Below are 18,913 nucleotides of genomic sequence, written 5' to 3' on the forward strand. Positions count from 1 at the left end.
ATCTGGTCACCCCCTCCAACCGTCCCAACTTCCATCTACTCAGCCCAATCCTCAGAATTCAATGCAAACAGTTGGCCAAACCCCTGCAGTAAAAACACAAGCCTGCGGGCCGCACTTGAACGCGACATGTTCAGGGTGTTTGGAAGAGAGAGAGAGAAAGAAGCCCGGAGGACAGCCAGTGGAGAAGGCGTCAGCATCAGCCCCGGGCCCTGGTTGGTCCCCATCTAAACTACTCATCTCCCTCATTCATTGCCCGCTCACAAGCCTTTAAATTCCCCACCCTCCTCCGCCTCCACCACCACCCCAACTCAACCCCCATAACTCCTCTTCTCCACCACCTCAAGCAAGCTTCTAGCTCCTTTCCATTTCTTTTTCTCCAACAGGAAGAGCAGCAGAAACTGCCAGAAAGGAGGCAGTCTCTGTAGAAAGGGAAACCAAATCCAAGAAGAAAGAAGAAAAAAAAGGAGCAACTTCGCAAGATGCCGGCGGCGCCGCTGCCTGAGTTCTCTAGCTCGGTCAAGCTCAAGTATGTCAAGCTGGGATACCAGTATCTTGTGAATAACTTCTTGACTTTCCTCCTGGTGCCGGTCATGGCCACGGTGGCGCTCGAGTTAGTCCGTCTCGGCCCCGACGAAATCCTCGCGCTGTGGCGATCCCTCCAGCTCGACCTCGTCGCGATACTCTCCTCGGGGTTCTTGATAGTGTTCGCCGCCACGGTCTACTTGATGTCGCGGCCCCGGCCGGTGTTCCTGGTGGACTACGCCTGCTTCAAGCCCCCCAGTTCCTGCCGCGTTCCCTTCGCCACCTTCATGGAGCACACCCGGCTCCTCAACTTAGACGACCCCAAGAGCGTCCAGTTCCAGATCCGGATCCTCGAGCGCTCCGGCCTCGGCGAGGAGACCTGCCTTCCCCCGGCCAACCACTTCATCCCCCCCAACCCCACCATGGAGGCCTCCCGCGCCGAGGCCCAGCTGGTCATCTTCTCCGCCATCGACGACCTCATCACGAAAACCGGCCTCAAGCCCAAAGACATCGACATCCTCATCGTCAACTGCAGCCTCTTCTCGCCGACGCCGTCGCTCTCTGCTATGATCATCAACAAGTACAAGCTCCGCAGCAACATCCGCAGCTTCAACCTCTCCGGCATGGGGTGCAGCGCGGGACTGATCTCCATCGACCTCGCCCGCGATCTTCTTCAGGTGCACCCGAACTCCAACGCCCTCGTCATCTCGACGGAGATCATCACGCCCAACTTCTACTCCGGCAACCAGCGGTCGATGCTCCTGCCCAACTGCCTCTTCCGCATGGGAGCCGCGGCGATCCTGCTCTCGAACCGCCGCCGCGAGGCACGGCGCGCCAAGTACCGACTGGTCCACGTGGTGCGCACCCACAAGGGCGCCGACGACCGGGCCTACCAGTGCGTCTACGAGGAGGAGGACGCCCAGGGCCACTCGGGGATCTCGCTGTCCAAGGACCTCATGGCGATCGCCGGCGAGGCGCTCAAGTCCAACATCACCACCATCGGCCCGCTGGTGCTGCCGGTGTCCGAGCAGCTGCTCTTCTTCTTCACCCTCGTCGGCCGGAAGCTCATCAACCCGAAATGGAAGCCCTACATCCCCGACTTCAAGCTGGCCTTCGAGCACTTCTGCATCCACGCCGGCGGCCGGGCGGTGATCGACGAGCTGCAGAAGAACCTCCATCTGTCTCCGGAGCACGTCGAGGCGTCGCGCATGACGCTGCACCGCTTCGGCAACACCTCCAGCAGCTCCCTCTGGTACGAGCTTAACTACATCGAGTCCAAAGGCCGGATGCGGCGCGGCAACCGGGTGTGGCAGATCGGCTTCGGCAGCGGCTTCAAGTGCAACAGCGCCGTCTGGAAGTGCATCCGCACCATCAAGACCCCCGTCGATGGCCCCTGGGCCGACTGCATCCACCGCTACCCGGTCGACATCCCGGAGGTCGTCAAGTTCTAATGAAGCAACTCCATTGCCACATACCAGTAGAAGCAACTTAATCAGCAAACACGGATCCATCACGGATTACAAACCATCAGCAAATTCTTGGATTTCATCGTTCTTCTCCCCCCCCCCCCCCCCCCCCCTTTTTCCTCTTCGGTATCTGCTCTGTGCTTGGATTTGGTTTAGCGGTATACTTGGTATTTAATTGTAGCATCGATTGGGGTTTAAGTTTTAAGCATCATAAATTTGGAGATGGGGTGTTGAGAAGAGGACCTGTGGCGTCCGACTGTAATGTAATTAGATGCACTTGATACGTGCCTGGTCGGTTCTGCATGTCATTGGCTTTCAATGCGGGCTTGCTTTGAGCTGGAAGTGAGTACGGTCAACTAGGATCAATAATTACGCCGTGCGGGTTTACAGATGAGCGGCTTAAATGCGCCGGCTTGACGAGGTTGGTTGTCCGTTGAGCGGTGCCATAAACGCCGTGACAGCGAAGAAGGTCCGCGCGTGAACGCCTTTTCTTTTTTCTTTTTTTTAAGGTCTAATTATTAGATGATCAGGTCCAATAGTCACTCGCCACATTTTTTTTATTTTTTTTTGTTGTATTTAGATAATTCAAAATCAAATAAGAGGTGCTTATTATTCACCGTACACGTGTCCCGGGAGTTGGACTGCTCCATGTAGGCACCGACTTGGTGTATGATCAGGGATATCAATAGACGCGGATATCCGAATATTTAGAATCGGATAGTTTTAACAAAACTAAATAGAAATAATTTTAATGGTAATTTTAAAAATTTAAAATCATCAGGTTTTAAATTTAGTTTCAATTTTGAAGAATTTTACGGTCCGAACCCAACCTAAAATCCAAAATATCCAATAGTTAATACCTTCAATACCCTTTGTATTTAGTATAAATTCAAATTAAAAACTATATGAAATATCTAGACTATCTCCTCTTTCGCATAATAAAAAATCTTTAATTTATATATAAATATTAATTTATATTATAAAAATTGTAAAAATTAATTTATATTGTGAAAATTATAAAAATTATGGATGATATTTTTTAATTTAATTAGTTATATATAAAAATTTTGAAATGAGCAAAAAAATTAAGTGGTTTTTGGTTTTCCAATTTTGGTTTCAGTTTTGCAGTTATTCTAATTTTTTTAAACTATTTCGATTCATTTTTGGTTTCGAAAAGCAAAGGTGAATTTTAGATTAATTTTTTTTACTAACTGTACGGACCCGAGCTATGATGTATACACCATAACTCTGTAGACTAGATTAGTTTTGGAGACGTCCTCTACAGTGCAAAGATAAACACTATATCATGCAACCGCCAATGCAAGCCATGTCGCATAATTTTAGACCGGATGGTCTTCCAAAATTTTAAAGTAAATAATAAGAAGGGGACGTGAAACGAAACTGAAAGGTGTCCAAAAAAATGTTGAGTCGCCATCATGCTCTCTTCCCTCCTATATCATACTGCTTTCTCTTTATCTATCACCCTTTATCGTCGGGAATCGCAACTTTAGTTAGACTCATAAAGATGAAAATTGACAAGAAACCATATATTTAGAACAAAAATCATATGAGGCGGGCACTATAGAATACATATGGACGAAACTTCCATGTTGTCACATTTTTTCTCGCGCCCATCTTAAAGAAAAAATCCAAACATTAAATAGAGATAGGACACCTTCTAGTAACAGAGTCCGTCAATTTTGTAACTTAAAAAAATAAAAATAAAAATTGCATGCACGAGATCGTCCACAAAGAGAGACCATCCACATCTTTTTTCTTCCTCAACAAGCCTCTCCATCTATTCTATTTCTTATCAAGTCGTCTTTCCCATCCATGAGCTCTTCTTTCTCCTTTCGAGTTTCATTCTCCTCCTTCAAATCTCTCTTTTTTCTAAGATCTTTGCACCTAAGAGTTGATGAAATCTAAGGAATGGTTTGTATATAATTTCTTATATCAGACAAAGCTAGAAAATAGTGTACCGATACTGATAAATACTATATTTTGAAAATTGGATTGTTAGATAACTAATTTATTGGTGTATCACCTGGTCATATAGTGTATATTGGTAAAAAGTATATTCTGAAACGTTATATCAATTTACCTAGATGTGTGTACTGAATCAATGCTAGATGTGTATCAGATAAACTTGCAGTATATATCAAAAAAATCGATGAGTCTGTATCATTGACCATGTAGTATGTACTGGTGAACATGATGTTCTAAAAACTATGTATCAATTTGCTTGGAAGTGTGTATTCGGTTCTAGATGACTAATTTACTAAGTGGGAAAAATCAATATGCTACTTATGACGGGAGGAGCATATTGGAATCTTTTTCTCATGATTATAGTCAAGCTGGTTTTGAAGATCAAAGCGTAAATACTTTCATCTTTATATAAGTTTTATTGCCTCATATAGTTTAATACTTTTTTTTCTTTTTTACATAGAAAATTGGAATGCCGTCCTAATCTATTTTATGTCCATTCTTATCTGGTTACTCCAAATTTTAGAGATCTTATGATCTAAGTTATGTGATGTGGCATGCATCCATCAATGCACTTGACACCAGGAAGGTATTGAACTTTAGCCAAAAACTTGAAGGAAAAAGGGTATATTGGTGCGATCGATTATAGCCAGCTAGAAACCTCACTATAATATGTACAACACAGGGGCGGACGGTAGTTGGAAGAGGAGCAAAGGTGGATCACTCTCTTCTAAAGCTGAAAATACCATCCTCATCGGCTACACCAAGATACAACTCTCGCACACTCACTCGCAAATCCTATGAATCTACAAAAGAATAAAGCGAAGGCAAGAATAATTTACACGAGAATTCTCACTGATCAATAACATTAGGATTTTAAGTATGATTATAAAAGAAATCCTAATGATGGTATTTATAAGTAATACAAGAGGGCTCTTTTCTTCAATCTTTCAACGTAGGATTCCAAGTCCTATTTTAACTCGAAATCCTTAACTGCTAACTCTCCTAATAACATCAAAAGTTTCTAAAAAAATTATAAAAATCAAAACTAGCATCAAACTTTTCTAACAAAACTCATTCTATTGGGTTCGAAGACTGGTGCAGTTGGGACCCATGAACATGATTTGTGTGGCGGTATGTGCACCCTAGGCACTCCAGCATCAGCACCACTCCCTGTGGTGCTTTTTTTGCACTAAAGAAGATCCCAATCCATCTTTTTTGGACGACAAAGTAATAGTTGACCCTAACCAACGAAAATCCCATGTAGCAGAATTTAACACATAAGTTGTTATAGTCTTCCATCGCTGCCATTTGATGGTTTGCCCATGGATAGTTACTATTGTATGTTTAGACTCCGTTCACGTCATTAGACTATATGGTTAATATTTTACGTTTAAACTCTCTTCATTGAAGCCGGTTAAGGCAAATTTTCCTGAATACCCACTAACTAATAACCAATGGTTAGAATGAGTCGCCAGTTTTTGATAAAAAAAACAATAAAGAAATACCGTAGCAAATCCTATCAACACCTTTGTGCACGGCGCTTTCACTTAACTTCCTTTCCCAAGAATTCTTTATATATAATTTTTGTTAACTCAGGCATATCTTGAAGCCCAGCGGCTGCTTGATCTTACTATTGGCAACTATCTATACATGGACATCGATTGTAGGTCATCTCTGTAGTTAATCCTTACCTCAAATTTTAGAATAGCCTTGCAACATTGGTACCGCATGTTGAGAGACATTGATCTATCTTCTTAGAAAAAAATGATTCACATCAGGATATAGAGCTTATATAGTTGCACATTAAAGATATAGATTTCTCAAATTACTTATGAAATTGTTCAGCTTGTTGAATAGATTAACAAGGCTACTTACAAACCATAATATTTTGTATAAGATTTTTATTACTGTTTTGTATTTTTTTCTTGCAAATTCTTTATAAATAATTTCTATAAACTCTCGTTTTCCAATAAAGGCCGGGTGGCTTTGCCTCCCTCTTCATAAAAAAAAAAACTTATAGGTCATTTTTGTAGATAGAGATTTACATTTATAATGATATGCTTGCTTGTGACTGTATATGATATAAATTTTGATATTTTTATTTATTTGTAATTTATTATTTTGTAGACTTTAAAATCTACATTATTTGGAACTTTGTAGAGTCTTCCAACTTGACTCAGCTTAATTTTCAGCTGAGTTGGGGTTCTGAATATTTTAATCGTTGTTTTCTCAAACCTTTTCTTCCAATGCCTGCACATGGTAACATGGTTCCCAATTTTTTCCAAATTTCTTGATAAAGAATCTATTATTTTTATGATGAGGATGAGGTCTTACAGAGAGAATGTTGGTTCTTTGATTCAGATGTTTGATGGTTTTCCATGGCCTTTATTTTCTTAGTTTCTTCCATCTGATTGGCATCAGTACTCCTGTAGGTGTTCCCATCTGCTGCCATCTAAGATAAAGACGGGCCACACGATTCAGTCTCTTAGTATGAACAAATTAGCCACAAGTGTGTCAAGTATTTTTAGCCTTTCAACAGCTTGCTTCCTTTGCCGTTGGGTTCGTGGGTTGGCATCCCTTTCCTCAACCCATGCACCAGGAAAAATTTCAGGTTTGCTTAATTTCCACTGTATTTTTTTTTCTTGTAAGAAAAAATTGTTACCAAGAATCCTAATGAAAAATATTGGCTAAGGCCCGGAATGGTGGAGGCTTCAGGGGTCCACCAGCCCCTCAAGGCTGCGTGGCCTGTTACAAGCCTTACTGTTCATGTGGACTCTTTTAGTTGATTAGGATATCCGAATGCTATTCCCTGTAAAGACGAAGACAAGCGATGTTAAGGTTGTCAAGGATTTGGCTATCAAATCATATACAAGTCCATGGACTTCTAGTTGCATGCCATTTCTACTAATTTTTAGAGTATGTTTGGATATTTTGTAGAAATAGAGCTTGTTAGTCTATCTAGCTAGCTTATATTTTATAAGAGTTTATCCAAACTCACTCTAGGTTTTAGTCTTTGGGCTGCATTAAGAAAAGAAAACATTTATGAAGATTTTTTTTTCGTCTCATAGGATTTGGGTTGGATGAGATTTGGTCGATATATGGCCATGCTTAAATGAACGGTCTAATTTATGAATCTTATAGAATGTTCTGTCCAATTCTATTGAAATTTCAAACATGTCCTTAATGTATGATAAAAACTATTGTAACGATTGTAGAGCTCGTTGTATGTCTGGCTATGGCCCGGACATGGTTTCATTGGATGCCCGAGATCTCTCGATGGCATGTCTACCTAGCTCATAGAAGCGCATTGGCATTTCTTTTCCAAGCAAGGAAATGCTTCATAGTAGTTAATAATAGGTAATTACAAGTGGGTCTGAAAGGTTCTGCTCGTATCTTTCGCACAAAAGAATGATTGATTTTCTTTTACAACACTAACCATTGGATCACATCTAGCACATATCTCAAAGCACTCCAAATCATTTCATTCATCTACCTACACAGATTTCTAAGCAGCCATTATGCAATCCAATGGTGGATCCGTGTCAAGGAAGGTGAATCCTTCTTTCATGCAAAAGATATAACCCCATTAGGGTTTGAGACGCTCGAACTCAACGGCATACATGGTCTAGGTCTATCATGCTAGAAAAACCAAAGCCCTGGCACAATACATGGTGAACTTGGAGTTTAGGCATGGTCCAATTGACAATGCCAGGTATATATAGCGGTGAACCCTTTCCTACTTTGTTGACTGGAAACAAATAAAAAAACCTATCGTGCGTTGCACCAGAACCTATAATCGAGACCTAAATCTCACCCAAAGTGTCAATCCTCTATAACACTTGGAATCCAAAGTTTAAAAGAGGAATTGATGATTGTCTTCGGCGCACGAGTTGTCAGGTCTAAACTTAGGAATGTTTTGTTAGAGAAAAATGAGATAATAGGGGAGGCCTATACTATTGAATCCTTGAGGAAGTTCCACATTTGAGGGATTTGCAGGAGGAGATAAATGCAGGTAACTTTGGTAATTTCAATATTATGATAAGTTGATATTGCAGTTAGGAATTAATCTAGTATTCTTTTTGCTATATCAAAGGGGCAGGAATAGGCATTTCTTCTTGTTCCTGTATTTTTTTCTTTTTCCCCATGTGAAAGTATGATGGAAAAAGATTAAAAATCAACTTTTACCTAAAAATGGTACCTAAAAATCAACTCTTTTTGATTTTTTCAGTTATTATAGGAAAAAGAGTTGATGTGCCTACTATCAAAGAAAATGATAAATGACTTTTTGGGATGCACCCGTTGTGTGTAAGTTGCCGATGTACAAAAAAAAGATAAAATGATAATATCAATACTAGATTATAGTAAGTTGATGATAGCATTGAAAAGATCACTACTGCTATCAAAGAAAAAGAGTCGATACTAAAATTGATTTTGGTGCAAAAATTATATTTTCAGCGTAAAAAATCTTTGTTTGGTGATGAATCTTTTGAGATAAAATAAAAATAGTCACAATATATATATATATATATATATATATATATATATATATATATATATATATATATATTGTAACAGTATTTTTTTTCATCATTAAAGATACAGAGCAAAATGGTTCGTTGTGACTACTTCTTATTTTCAACACCAAGTATGAGATTTTTTTTATGGCTAGAAGTGCATTTTGTCACTAAAAATTTATTACTAAAATTCTGAATTTTTGTAGGGATCAGCTTATGGATGTGCAACACGCATATAGAGGACAATTTTTTTAAGTATCTTTTTTTTATTGAGCCCATAAGTACTGATTCGCCAACTCCATAATCAACCAATCCACGTCTTTAGTAACAAAAACCAAAGAAATTGTTCATGTATGCCTAAAAAAAAAGTATATTGTTGTTAGCTCATCGAAGGGAATTAGACAGAGAATTCCAACGTTATCTCATCCAAGATAAGGCTTTGCCACCTAGATATACCGTCCTGTTCCAAGCTTACTTAGACCTCCCCACCCACCCGCCACATCCATACGTAGGCTTTTCTTCTCTCCGAGAGGGGGACCCCAAGGGCAGGACGGCGGCGGGCGCATCCACGAGACCTGTGGTCCTTGTAATAATTTCTACCAGACCTGTCCCCTTCGTCCTCGCGGGGTCCACCAGAAATCCCACCACATAACCCTCGGCCAATGGCATTCCAGAGAAATGGATGGCTTTTTCCCGCCTGCCCAATCAACTTCGAGATAAGGCCCCTCCGTGGGCCCCAAAAGTCCCTCCCATGCGCCAGGACCCCAAAAGCGCAACCGGTGGACCACCCCGTCCCATCATTCCCTCCGGTTCCGCAACATCGACGTTGGATCGCACCCCGCACAGATCTCGAAGCATTCTCTCGAGCGATGGAAGGCCCCATCCCCCTAGCCCTCTCGCGGTCCCGGCTCTTCTTCCTCAATATAACGGACCTCCCGGGTATTTCCATACTGATCTGTCCCCTCGATTCGCTCGCTTTTGGCGTGGCATAATTGTAGTAGTAAAAAATCCTGGCATCGCGTTGGACGTGCCCATGAGCCACCACTCCGACGAGCAGCGCTCCGCCCGCGCCCTCGGCGCGAAGACGGCGCGTGCCTGCGACAGCTGCCTCCGTCGCCGAGCCCGGTGGTACTGCGCTGCCGACGACGCCTTCCTCTGCATGGCCTGCGATGCATCCGTCCACTCCGCCAACCCCCTCGCCCGCCGCCACCACCGCCTCCGCCTCAAGATCTCTTCCTCCTCCTCTTCTCCTCCTTCATCCTCTAATTCCGACGATGCACTCCCACCTTGGCTCCACGGCTTCAAACGCAGGGCCCGCACTCCCCGCATCAAGCCGACAACGGCTGGACCTCCGAAGTTAGAGCCACTTGTGCCGGACCTCGAGGCAGATGAGAAGCTGCACGCTGAGGAGGAGTACCTGCTCTACCGCGTGCCCATCTTCGACCCCGTCCTCGCCGAATTCTGCTCACCACCGGCAATCAATGACGCCGACACCCTCGCCGACGAGGCAAAGCCGGTGGTGCAGCTACCGGAGCATGCACATGTTGCTGCCGCAGCCGCTGCTGACAGTCTCGCTGGGTTCCACTCAACCGACCTGGACCTTGCGGAGTTTGTAGCCGATGTGGAGACGCTCCTCGGTCGAGGGCTCGATGATGGCGCGTTCCGCATCGATGGGCTGGGCCTGATGAATTCAGCAGAGGATGATGGCAAAGGGCGAGTGAAGGTGGAGCTGGACATCGGTGCGGGGAGCGACGTCATGGCCTGCAACATAGATATGGAGATTAATCCTTCTAGGAAGACGCTCGACCTTGACTTTGGCTTCCGGTCGCCAGCAGCAGGGGAGGAACTTGAAGAGCAGAAAGCTGCAGAAGAAGCAGCCATGGCATCAGGTGGTGGCTGCGGAGTGGAGACAGTAGCGGCAGGGAGGGGGATGATACTGAAGCTGGACTATGAGGCGGTCATCGCCGCCTGGTCTTGCAACGGCTGCTCGCCATGGACCGACGGGGAGCGCCCACAATTCAACCCGGACGATTGCTGCCCCATCTTCACGGTACGCCTCCCTATCCAAACAACAACAACAACAACTTCAGCAACCAGCAGTAGAATATTTAATCATCTTGAATTTAGTTCTTATTGTTTTCTTCTTCTTGTTGTTGTTGTGAATGTATAGGGGATGATGTGGAGCGGCGGCGTTGGAGAAGGTGACGCGGGGGAGGTGGGGATGATGGCGGGGGGCGGAGGGAGGGAGGCGAGGGTGGCGAGATACCGGGAGAAGCGGAGGACGAGGCTGTTCTCGAAGAAGATCCGGTACGAGGTGCGGAAGCTCAATGCGGAGAAGCGGCCACGGATGAAGGGCCGCTTCGTGAAGCGCACGGCGTTCTCCGCCGCGGGGCCTGCGGCATCTCCCTTCATTGATGGCGGTTCCGGGGAGCAAAACGCATGCCGAGGAGCGGTAATGCAGTACTGGTAGCCGTGCCTCGCTGCCCTTAGTAAAAACTCTAGAAATAATGACCCTTTTTATTCTCCCGCTCCAGATTTGCTGTTTTTATTGTTTTTACTGCCGTGAAATAGGTGGGCTTATTTATGGAACCAAACCTTAATCAGATGCGGCTAACTGTGCCTAGTTTTTTTGCTAGTACGCACGGTTGGTGCCATTTTCATGTCGTCATTGTAAAGATGCCTTTGATCTAGAAATAATAGAAGGAATTTGAGTTCTAATAAATCAAGATGGTGACTTGTGTTTTCCTTTCTAAAATTATCTTGTATTTACACAATGATAAGATATATGATGAGAGGAGAGAATTTCGGGACTGTCTAATTAGTATTAAATTTTGCTTCTTGAGTCATTCTTTTCAGGGACCTGGTAAATTGATGATGGAGATCATACCACATGAAGTGTGCAATGCATTCGTTTGATGACTTGGTGTTTTGCTTATTTATATACATGGAAGCAAACAAGATATTATTCTGGAGTTTAATGTCTTGACGGCATGTGAATCATCTGACATTATCGAAACTAGTATATTAAAGAGTCCATTCTGGTGATACTTTTGTTGGTTTTTTCTCTTTTTTTTTCCAGATTAAAGACTCAAGGCTCTTGCACTGTATCTAGTTGCAAGAAACTTGAGTAGGCAGTGATAATAAAATAAAAATGAAGAGTCCGAAAATGCAATCCGTAGTAATTACATGAGTACACTTTCACTACTGTGTTCAAGTAATCCAGTAATTAGAAAACAAGCTGAGCAAGTGGGAAATCTAATATAACAGCTTGTATGATTCTTCTTGCCTTCTACTCTGATTAATACGTAACCTCATTTGAATTTAGTAATATTGAAAATGGAGAGTCTGAAAATGCAATCCATGTAGTTATATGAGTACACCTTCACTACTGTGTTCGGGTAATCCGGTAATTAGAAAACAACCTAAGCAAGTGTTAAATATGCCTTAAATGCTAGATAACTGCTTGTACGATTCTTGTGGCCTTCTACCATAATTGGTTAATACATAACCTCATTGGGATTTAGTTATATATTGAGAGAAATATGATAAGAAAGTACTGCAGCAAAAGAACAGAAATTGAAGAAACAAGAGCACGCTTAAGAGTACATTTACAAACAAAGAGCATAATTTTGAAATTTCTTTGTATAAGAAGTTCTTTAAGAAATATATGTCTAAATAACCAAGAGAGGAAACGAAATTGCGTATTTTCGCATTAAGAAAAATTTAAAATTACAGTTGGGTAGTCGCCATGAGAGGAAGTTATTGGATTGCATATTAGGTTCCACAAAAGAAAAAGAGAAGAAGAAGAAAACAAACTATGGAGGCGATGAGGCTGCATTTTTCATTGTGATCTGGCAGCGGCCATGGGGGATACAAAGAATACTCATCAAATATTATTCATAGTTGGGGTTTCCAAGTTCTCGATGGGAAAATTTCTACATCACCTTCAAGCAAGTGTGGCGCGCATCATAGAGGAAGTAGGGACTTTTATTTCAGAATCATTATGCTGACATGTAAGCATTATCTTGTTGCTGGCACAATTTATGCCTTGCTGGTGATGGCCTAGATTGGTTGATTTCCTAAGTACTTTCAAGCTGCTTTAGATTATATTGTTGCATAGCCTCTTAATTAATGAGGCAATACTCTATTGTGCCACAACATTAGAAGAGTAACAGGTCAAAAAAGAGTGGCAATATTCTTTTTTCTAGCTTCTGGTTCTAAATAACATCATGAGAAATAACAATATATGAAAAAAGAAAACAGCAGGATTTCAAATATTATCTTCTGTATAATTAGAAGCATTTAACTAAATCAGATTAGGTTCCAGATCTACCTAGGTTCTAAAAAATTGTTGTTTACACCAGAACGTTGTAGCCCTTTATGTGCCTGGCTGGTAAGCTAGAAATAGAATGATGGCATGTTAAGCACTCTACTCTGCACCAAAAAGCAGGGAACAGGAAGATGCCAGCAGTAAGCTAGGGCAAATTCTGGAGCACAAAGATCGCATCAAGTGAAAGACTACTTCCTGTTTGGCAGGTTGCATTTTGCTGTGGTACTTACTTTGGATTGAAAGGTGTTACAAAACTATCATGCACTTTCTTAGCATCAAGTTATATTCAATTTGATCCTATTCGAACCTCTGTTTTAATTGATCACTGTCTTGAATTATTCTGTTAGTGAAACTGTGGTTCCTCCAACTTTCTTGCATAGAACTTGAAGGGAAGTCACTATGAGGGGATCCCACATGAGCAGAAGACCCTCCTAAGCGAGTACTTGGCTGTAGAGTATTGATTGATTGCTGTAATTGCCTTAAAACCTGGTGCCCATAATTTCATTTTCAGAAAAATCTTGATATGTGTATACATCTGCAAATGTAAACCTCATCAGATCAAGTATCACTTAAAAGAATCAAATACGACAGCACAAACAAAAGGCAAAGACAAAACAATTTAAAAAGAATTCCTACTTAGAAGGCTTTTTTTTCAGTACAGGAACTTGGGAGAATATAACAGGCAATGGAGCTCACATGGTGACTGTTTCAACACCACCACCACCAGCAGCAACGGCTGCTGCTGCTCTTTTCTTGGCAAAATATTCCTATGCTCAAGCAAGATACTTTGCGACTGATGGCTTACCCACTTCTTCCGACCAGGCGATACAGTGAGAGTGCAGCCAGCAGCCTCAAGCTTCTCTTTTGCTGCTGCTGAAAATGCCTGTGCCTTTATGTTCAACTTAACAGACAAAACCCCATCTCCCAAAATCTAGAAGTAGCTAAAAGTTTGGATTAGCATAAAAATCTAACCAAAATGCTATATTTATGCCAGAATGTTTAAATGCCAAGCTATTCATACCAATATAGAAGTGCACCACGGACACATGAAAATGGTTTAACTCCATAGCAATAGTAGGAGGGAACCTCAGTTCAAGCAAAGCAAATAACAGGTAGCATGACTAGCCGCTTTTAAAAGACTAGATAAAATGGTTACATCTTGCAAATAGAATTGTCAACACTTTAGGTGTTTCAAGCTTGTACTTTTCTGCATCTCTCAAGTCAGTTTTTCCTCAATAAATTGACTGTCAGATATGGTTGTTAGCAACAGGGACCTAGTCAAACACTGCAGATTTTCCACATAAGCTTGATTCAGTGACACAGAAAAATATATGGCTAAGCCAAAACAACAAGAACCATTGAGGCCAAAATAGATCGGCCCATAACAAACTCCCATGATAACATATACAAAGGAGATTAGGGAATAATAAAGAGGTACAATAATTGCACTAATGTGGAAAAGCACCTATTAAAATTTGAACTTGGGTTAAATATAATCGCCATATAGTCTCCTTTCATTCTTCTTCTTTTTGAACTTGGCCACTGGTTAAATATAATTGTGCTGTATATACAAGCCCGAGTTACTCTACTTATTCTTATCTGCTGGGAACTTTCAATTCCAGCAACAGATGATGCCTTTCTATGATTTAGCAAGGGCTTGTGACTGCCCCAGCGAACACCCCTCAGCCAGTCCTCACCTAGATCATTGTCCCCATCACCACATGTGCTTAAGCACCAGCCCTAAGAGAGACCAAGAATTTTTGTCAGCAAGGCCCCAGAAATGAACAGAGAGGGTAAGCCTGGCAGTAGCGCAAAACAGGCGGTAATAGGATCTTTGACCAACAAGGAGGTAGTGTTGTCAGAGACAAAGGGAAAAAATTAAAAAGTGAGGATAACAGCACAACATTGGCAGAGCAGCCAGCAGATGGGCACGGGCTAAGCAGGATAGCGGAAAGAAGCATTAGAGAGGGAGAGAGACAGAACATCTTCATAGATACCTCTCTCCATCTATTTACAAGCCAAATATCATAATCATTTGGACTGAAGACTCAAGTATATTACATTAGAACTGATGTGACCTGTACCTAGACATGATAGGCCAGTCATCAGAAAACTTGACTTATCCAGTTTACTCATCCCAAAATGGTTTCAAATAATTGCTTAGAGAGAGGGGAAAAATGAAATGTAGCATAGGCAGATGTAATTCTGGCTCATAACATAGAAACAACTCAATGAAAAGGTGAAACATATGGCAAGAATTTGTCAGATTACTTTTCATAGAACATGCCCATTAAAAGCCTGATTATTCGATATGCCAGCTAAAAGCAAAAAAAAAATGAATTAGATTATCCCTACAGTTTAATCAAATCTCTCAGCCATTCTTATCCTCAAAACATTTGAACCTGTCTAAGGTCCCTAAACAACAACTATAGATTCAGGAGCATTTTGCCTCTTTAGCAATTTGTCAAAACAAATATAGATCTCAAAGTAATCTTCCCATTAAGTACAAGATCTTCATAATCTAATATTGGGTAATAGTATACAATTCAAAAAGTTAATGGCGCAGTTGAACTATAGTTGATCTTGCTCAAAATTAGATTGTCAAATCCATCCTACATCATGCTCCCACGAAAAAGAGTTAAAAAGAAATTCTCAAGTTATGATAACTTCTTTTGCTATCTAAGGATCCAAGATATAATCCAAGAAGCCTATTGAGATTGATGGAATGTTTTCGCTACTCCTAAGGTCCTTGAACTCCATTAATTAACTTTGAAATTCCAAAACATCAATATGATCTTTCCATTTTGTGTAATAGTGACAATTCTGGTTTTATGCACCACATATCATTTATTTATCCATCCTCCCAAAGGCAGGCTAGTGGTTATCATCAGAAATGCATTTTCATCAACTATGTACACTACCTTTTCTTTGATTGAGAACATGACCAGAAGCATGCTGATCCATCATATTCTCATCATTGCTAACCTGTTAATTGGTAGGTTAGATCTCCTGCTTGAATTTGTGCTTCAACCATGTCCACGTACAAGGTTATCCACATTACTATCTTCCATTGTGAGTATATATTTTTTGGTGTATATGATCCTTCCATCAACAATTGCCAATAAGTTTGCCACATTGCAGAATTTGTCTTATGGCTTTCTTCTTAACTCTAAAGCTTCTATAAATCCATGTCTAGTTTGTTGATCAGAGATCATTCCAGCAATGAGTCACAAGTTCAACATTTTTCAAGTTGTTCCTTGAATTGGTTTTTGCCCCCCCCCCCCCCCCCCCCCCCTTTTTTAAGTAATTTTACAGAAATTTGTAATTATTGATTTGGTCAGGTGTGATCCCTTCCATTTTCCCATATGAGTTACTCCACCTTATCTGTTTCTTTGAGAGCTTGATCTCCTTCAGTGGCCGTATATGCAGAGGTCCATCAGTTCAACGAGGCGGGCACTCTTCCACTTCATTTTATGTTATGATCACTTTACATCTACATCTTCCGATAATCTCATTTTGCCACTTTACTGGACATTTGTCCATGTCTTCATCGTTTCTTTGCGTTATCTTTTCCTACATGTCTTCCTCTCTTGTTCCTCTTACTCTTCTTTGCTTCCCACAACATATGTGCCCATTATGGGGCCTCCTCACCCTCAGAACTTTGCACTTCCAAAATCTCTTAATCCTTTGTTCATGTCTCTAAATTTGCACGAAAAGTCACTGCATTCATGGGTTAGACTGCTGAGCATAAGGGATAAATATGACCTTAGTATGCAACATTCACATATCTTATGCCCAGTCATTTTTTCAGGCACTTCCTCAGATAGGCTTTTCCTAGTCCTGTGAAACCCCTTCATATTAAGAATCTCATATTTGTCAGTTTCTACTTTTTCTTCTACCAAGGATTCTTTGCAAGAGGTTTCCCTCCTTTCCTTCTTATTTTCCATTCCCCTTCTGCTGACCAATTTTAACTCTTGTTCCTAGCCTTCCCTTCATCTCCAGCGTGCATCCTTTCATTCCTATTATCCAGGTTTACCGTCAGTAGCAACCTTTGGCGAAGCCTAACATGTTCATCTACCATTTAGATGTACTCTAGCTAATATTCTTTCTACTAAGACCCCTCATCAGGGGCAGCTATAATTGCTCCATTCGCAATATTATCACCACACATATACACAAATAATTATCCTTCATACGTATTGGGAGCCCAAACTACAAAGTCCTTATGAATACCTTGGCATCTTAAATTGATCGTAAGGACATTCTTGAGGAGATAAATTTGCTTCAATAAACTCGCACTTCACGTCCTGTCCCCATTCCATCCGAAAACAAGCCACAGATTTCATACCAATTTGGAGCCTGCCCTAACTATGATAATTTCGGTTCCTCAAATATGTCTAGTTTCTAGACCTGCTCAGATCTGTAGATATAATCGAAATGTGGAGAAGGATATCGAGTATAAATTGAACTAACCTTTCTCCACCATTTTCAAACAATTTGAGTTCTCAGTCAGGGGAAGGGGCGAAAAGAAACCGGCATATTAAAGAATCAATTAACACTGGAAAAAAAATGGTACAGAAGAAAATGATACCTCCAGCAATTCCATGGAGCTTGGGGATTCGACGGTAGAGGGGCATCTGTCCACCCTCGAAGCCCTTACGGACGCCGGGCCCGGACCTCGACTTCTGGCCCCTCATACCAAACCCGCAGCTGTTCCCCTGGCCGGCCGCGATTCCCCGCGCCTTCCGCTTGTTCCTCTTCCTCGATTCGGGCTCGAGGGGGCAGGTTGTTGAGTCGAGAGCGCTCGGGAAGAGCAAGAGCAGCTGCTCGGCATACAAGTGCGGGCGTCGAGGAGGAGGGCCTCTCTGCTTTCCTTCCTAAGAAAAATATAAAATATATAAATAAATCTACCTCATCCTATCAGCTTAATAATTTTACACTCGTCCTCACATGTGAGCCGGATTTTTCTTTAATGGGCGAGCCCAACATGTGAAATTTTTTAATAATTAGGTTAAAGAGTGCGGAGACAGGGTTCGAACTCAGGACCTCTACTCTAATACCAAATTGAAATCACCACTTTTCGTAAAAGCTTAAAAAATTTCACATGTTGGGCTCGCCCATTAAAGAAAAGTCCGGCCTACATGGGAGGGGGAGTGTAAGAAAAATATAAAATATATAAATAAATCTACCTCATCCTATAAGCTTAAGCTTTTAGGAAAAGTGATGATTTCAACTCTTCCGACGAGGCGAGACCTGGGTGCTGATAGGAATGGAAAGGGCAAAGAGCTGGGGGGTCTGAGACTCCTTAATTTGCCCTGCAGGAAGAGAAAGAAAGATATAAGAGAGAGAAGGAGGGAGGGAGGGGGTAAGGAATGGAGAGAGCAATGGAACCTTGAAGGGAGAAGTGGGCAGGCGGAGGAGTCGGGGAGTGGGAGTGGGTGGTGTAGAGAGGGAGAGGATGGCGGCCATTTCCGCCCCGGTGAAGTGAAAGAAACCGGTTTGATGATAGCTTGCCCGGTGGCGGCGGCGGAGCTGGGGCTGCGTTCGTGATCAGAGAGATCAGAGATCGGGCCTCCAGACTGTTGTTCCTACGAGGCATGCACATCATTCTTGAGGGCACTCGGCAGCAGTGGTAGAGTGGATTCTACTGGAAAGATCGGAAGGGCAGAACATCCGCTTTTTGGCGATATTCGATGACCGATGAGAAGGTGTGATGCCTTCTAGATTGTGCATGTATAACAAAAGACGAATAAAACGGCTGGCTAAATCACCTCCTACACTGCCTAGCACACCAATAAGATTCTCTGGACTTAAGAGTTGGATGTTCCATCATCATTGAGCAGTTTACTTTCTCTTAATAATATCGGTTACGCTCACGTAAAATTAGTGTGAGTAGCGGATTTACCAAAAAAACCCGATGAAGCTAAGAGCAGATAAAGGATTTCAGATAGAAAACATTCTCATGTCGGTCTGGCCCGTGCCCGGCTCCATCAAGTTCTTTAAAAAATAAAAAAAAATGGTTTTCTCATCTTAGACGATATGACCTGTGGCGTTGAGCTTAATTAGTCTAAATACAGGTTTCCATACTCTCTAAA

The 18,913-nt window shown here is 42.1% G+C and overlaps 3 protein-coding genes across 4 annotated transcripts; 2 read left to right on the top strand and 1 right to left on the bottom strand.

Moving 5' to 3' along the window:
• Window positions 1-257: 257 nt before the first annotated feature.
• On the top strand, window positions 258-2,291 carry LOC103716280 (3-ketoacyl-CoA synthase 6-like). Its single transcript, XM_008804216.6, has one exon. It carries the CDS (start codon window positions 480-482, stop codon window positions 1,971-1,973), a length of 1,494 nt encoding a protein of 497 aa, XP_008802438.3. The 5' UTR covers window positions 258-479; the 3' UTR covers window positions 1,974-2,291.
• A 6,721-nt stretch (window positions 2,292-9,012) lies between these two features.
• On the top strand, window positions 9,013-11,243 carry LOC103716279 (zinc finger protein CONSTANS-LIKE 16-like). The gene is made up of 2 exons (XM_008804214.4): window positions 9,013-10,538; window positions 10,659-11,243. The coding sequence occupies exons 1-2, from the start codon at window positions 9,171-9,173 to the stop codon at window positions 10,956-10,958; spliced, it is 1,668 nt and encodes a 555-aa protein (XP_008802436.4). The 5' UTR covers window positions 9,013-9,170; the 3' UTR covers window positions 10,959-11,243.
• A 1,840-nt stretch (window positions 11,244-13,083) lies between these two features.
• Window positions 13,084-17,594, bottom strand: LOC103716278 (uncharacterized). 2 transcript variants are annotated; one of them, XM_088709172.2, is made up of 3 exons: window positions 17,410-17,594; window positions 13,515-13,749; window positions 13,084-13,353 (listed from the first exon to the last, which is right to left on the bottom strand). In XM_088709172.2, exons 1-3 carry the CDS (start codon window positions 17,422-17,424, stop codon window positions 13,298-13,300), a joined length of 306 nt encoding a protein of 101 aa, XP_088565298.1. In that variant the 5' UTR covers window positions 17,425-17,594; the 3' UTR covers window positions 13,084-13,297. The 2 variants fall into 2 exon arrangements, 1 of the variants encoding a protein (XP_088565298.1); XR_015972267.2 differs by having other exon boundaries at window positions 13,084-14,103.
• Between the last annotated feature and the right edge of the window lie 1,319 nt (window positions 17,595-18,913).

The sequence above is a fragment of the Phoenix dactylifera genome, chromosome 12, assembly GCF_051530095.1.
Source record: "Phoenix dactylifera cultivar Ajwa chromosome 12, Ajwa_hap1_PhDact_Kaust_v1.1, whole genome shotgun sequence".
NCBI lineage: Eukaryota > Viridiplantae > Streptophyta > Magnoliopsida > Arecales > Arecaceae > Phoenix > Phoenix dactylifera.

What these genes read in the sequence shown, in the direction of transcription:
- LOC103716280 (XM_008804216.6), top strand. Translation starts at nt 480, where the DNA reads ATGCCGGCGGCGCCGCTGCCTGAGTTCTCTAGCTCGGTCAAGCTCAAG.
- LOC103716279 (XM_008804214.4), top strand. Translation starts at nt 9,171, where the DNA reads ATGGCTTTTTCCCGCCTGCCCAATCAACTTCGAGATAAGGCCCCTCCG. An exon ending in ATTGCTGCCCCATCTTCACG is followed by an intron (nt 10,539 to 10,658) that starts GTACGCCTCCCT and finishes GTGAATGTATAG; the next exon opens with GGGATGATGTGGAGCGGCGG.
- LOC103716278 (XM_088709172.2), bottom strand. An exon ending in GGTGTTGAAACAGTCACCAT is followed by an intron (nt 13,354 to 13,514) that starts GTGAGCTCCATT and finishes TTACATTTGCAG; the next exon opens with ATGTATACACATATCAAGAT.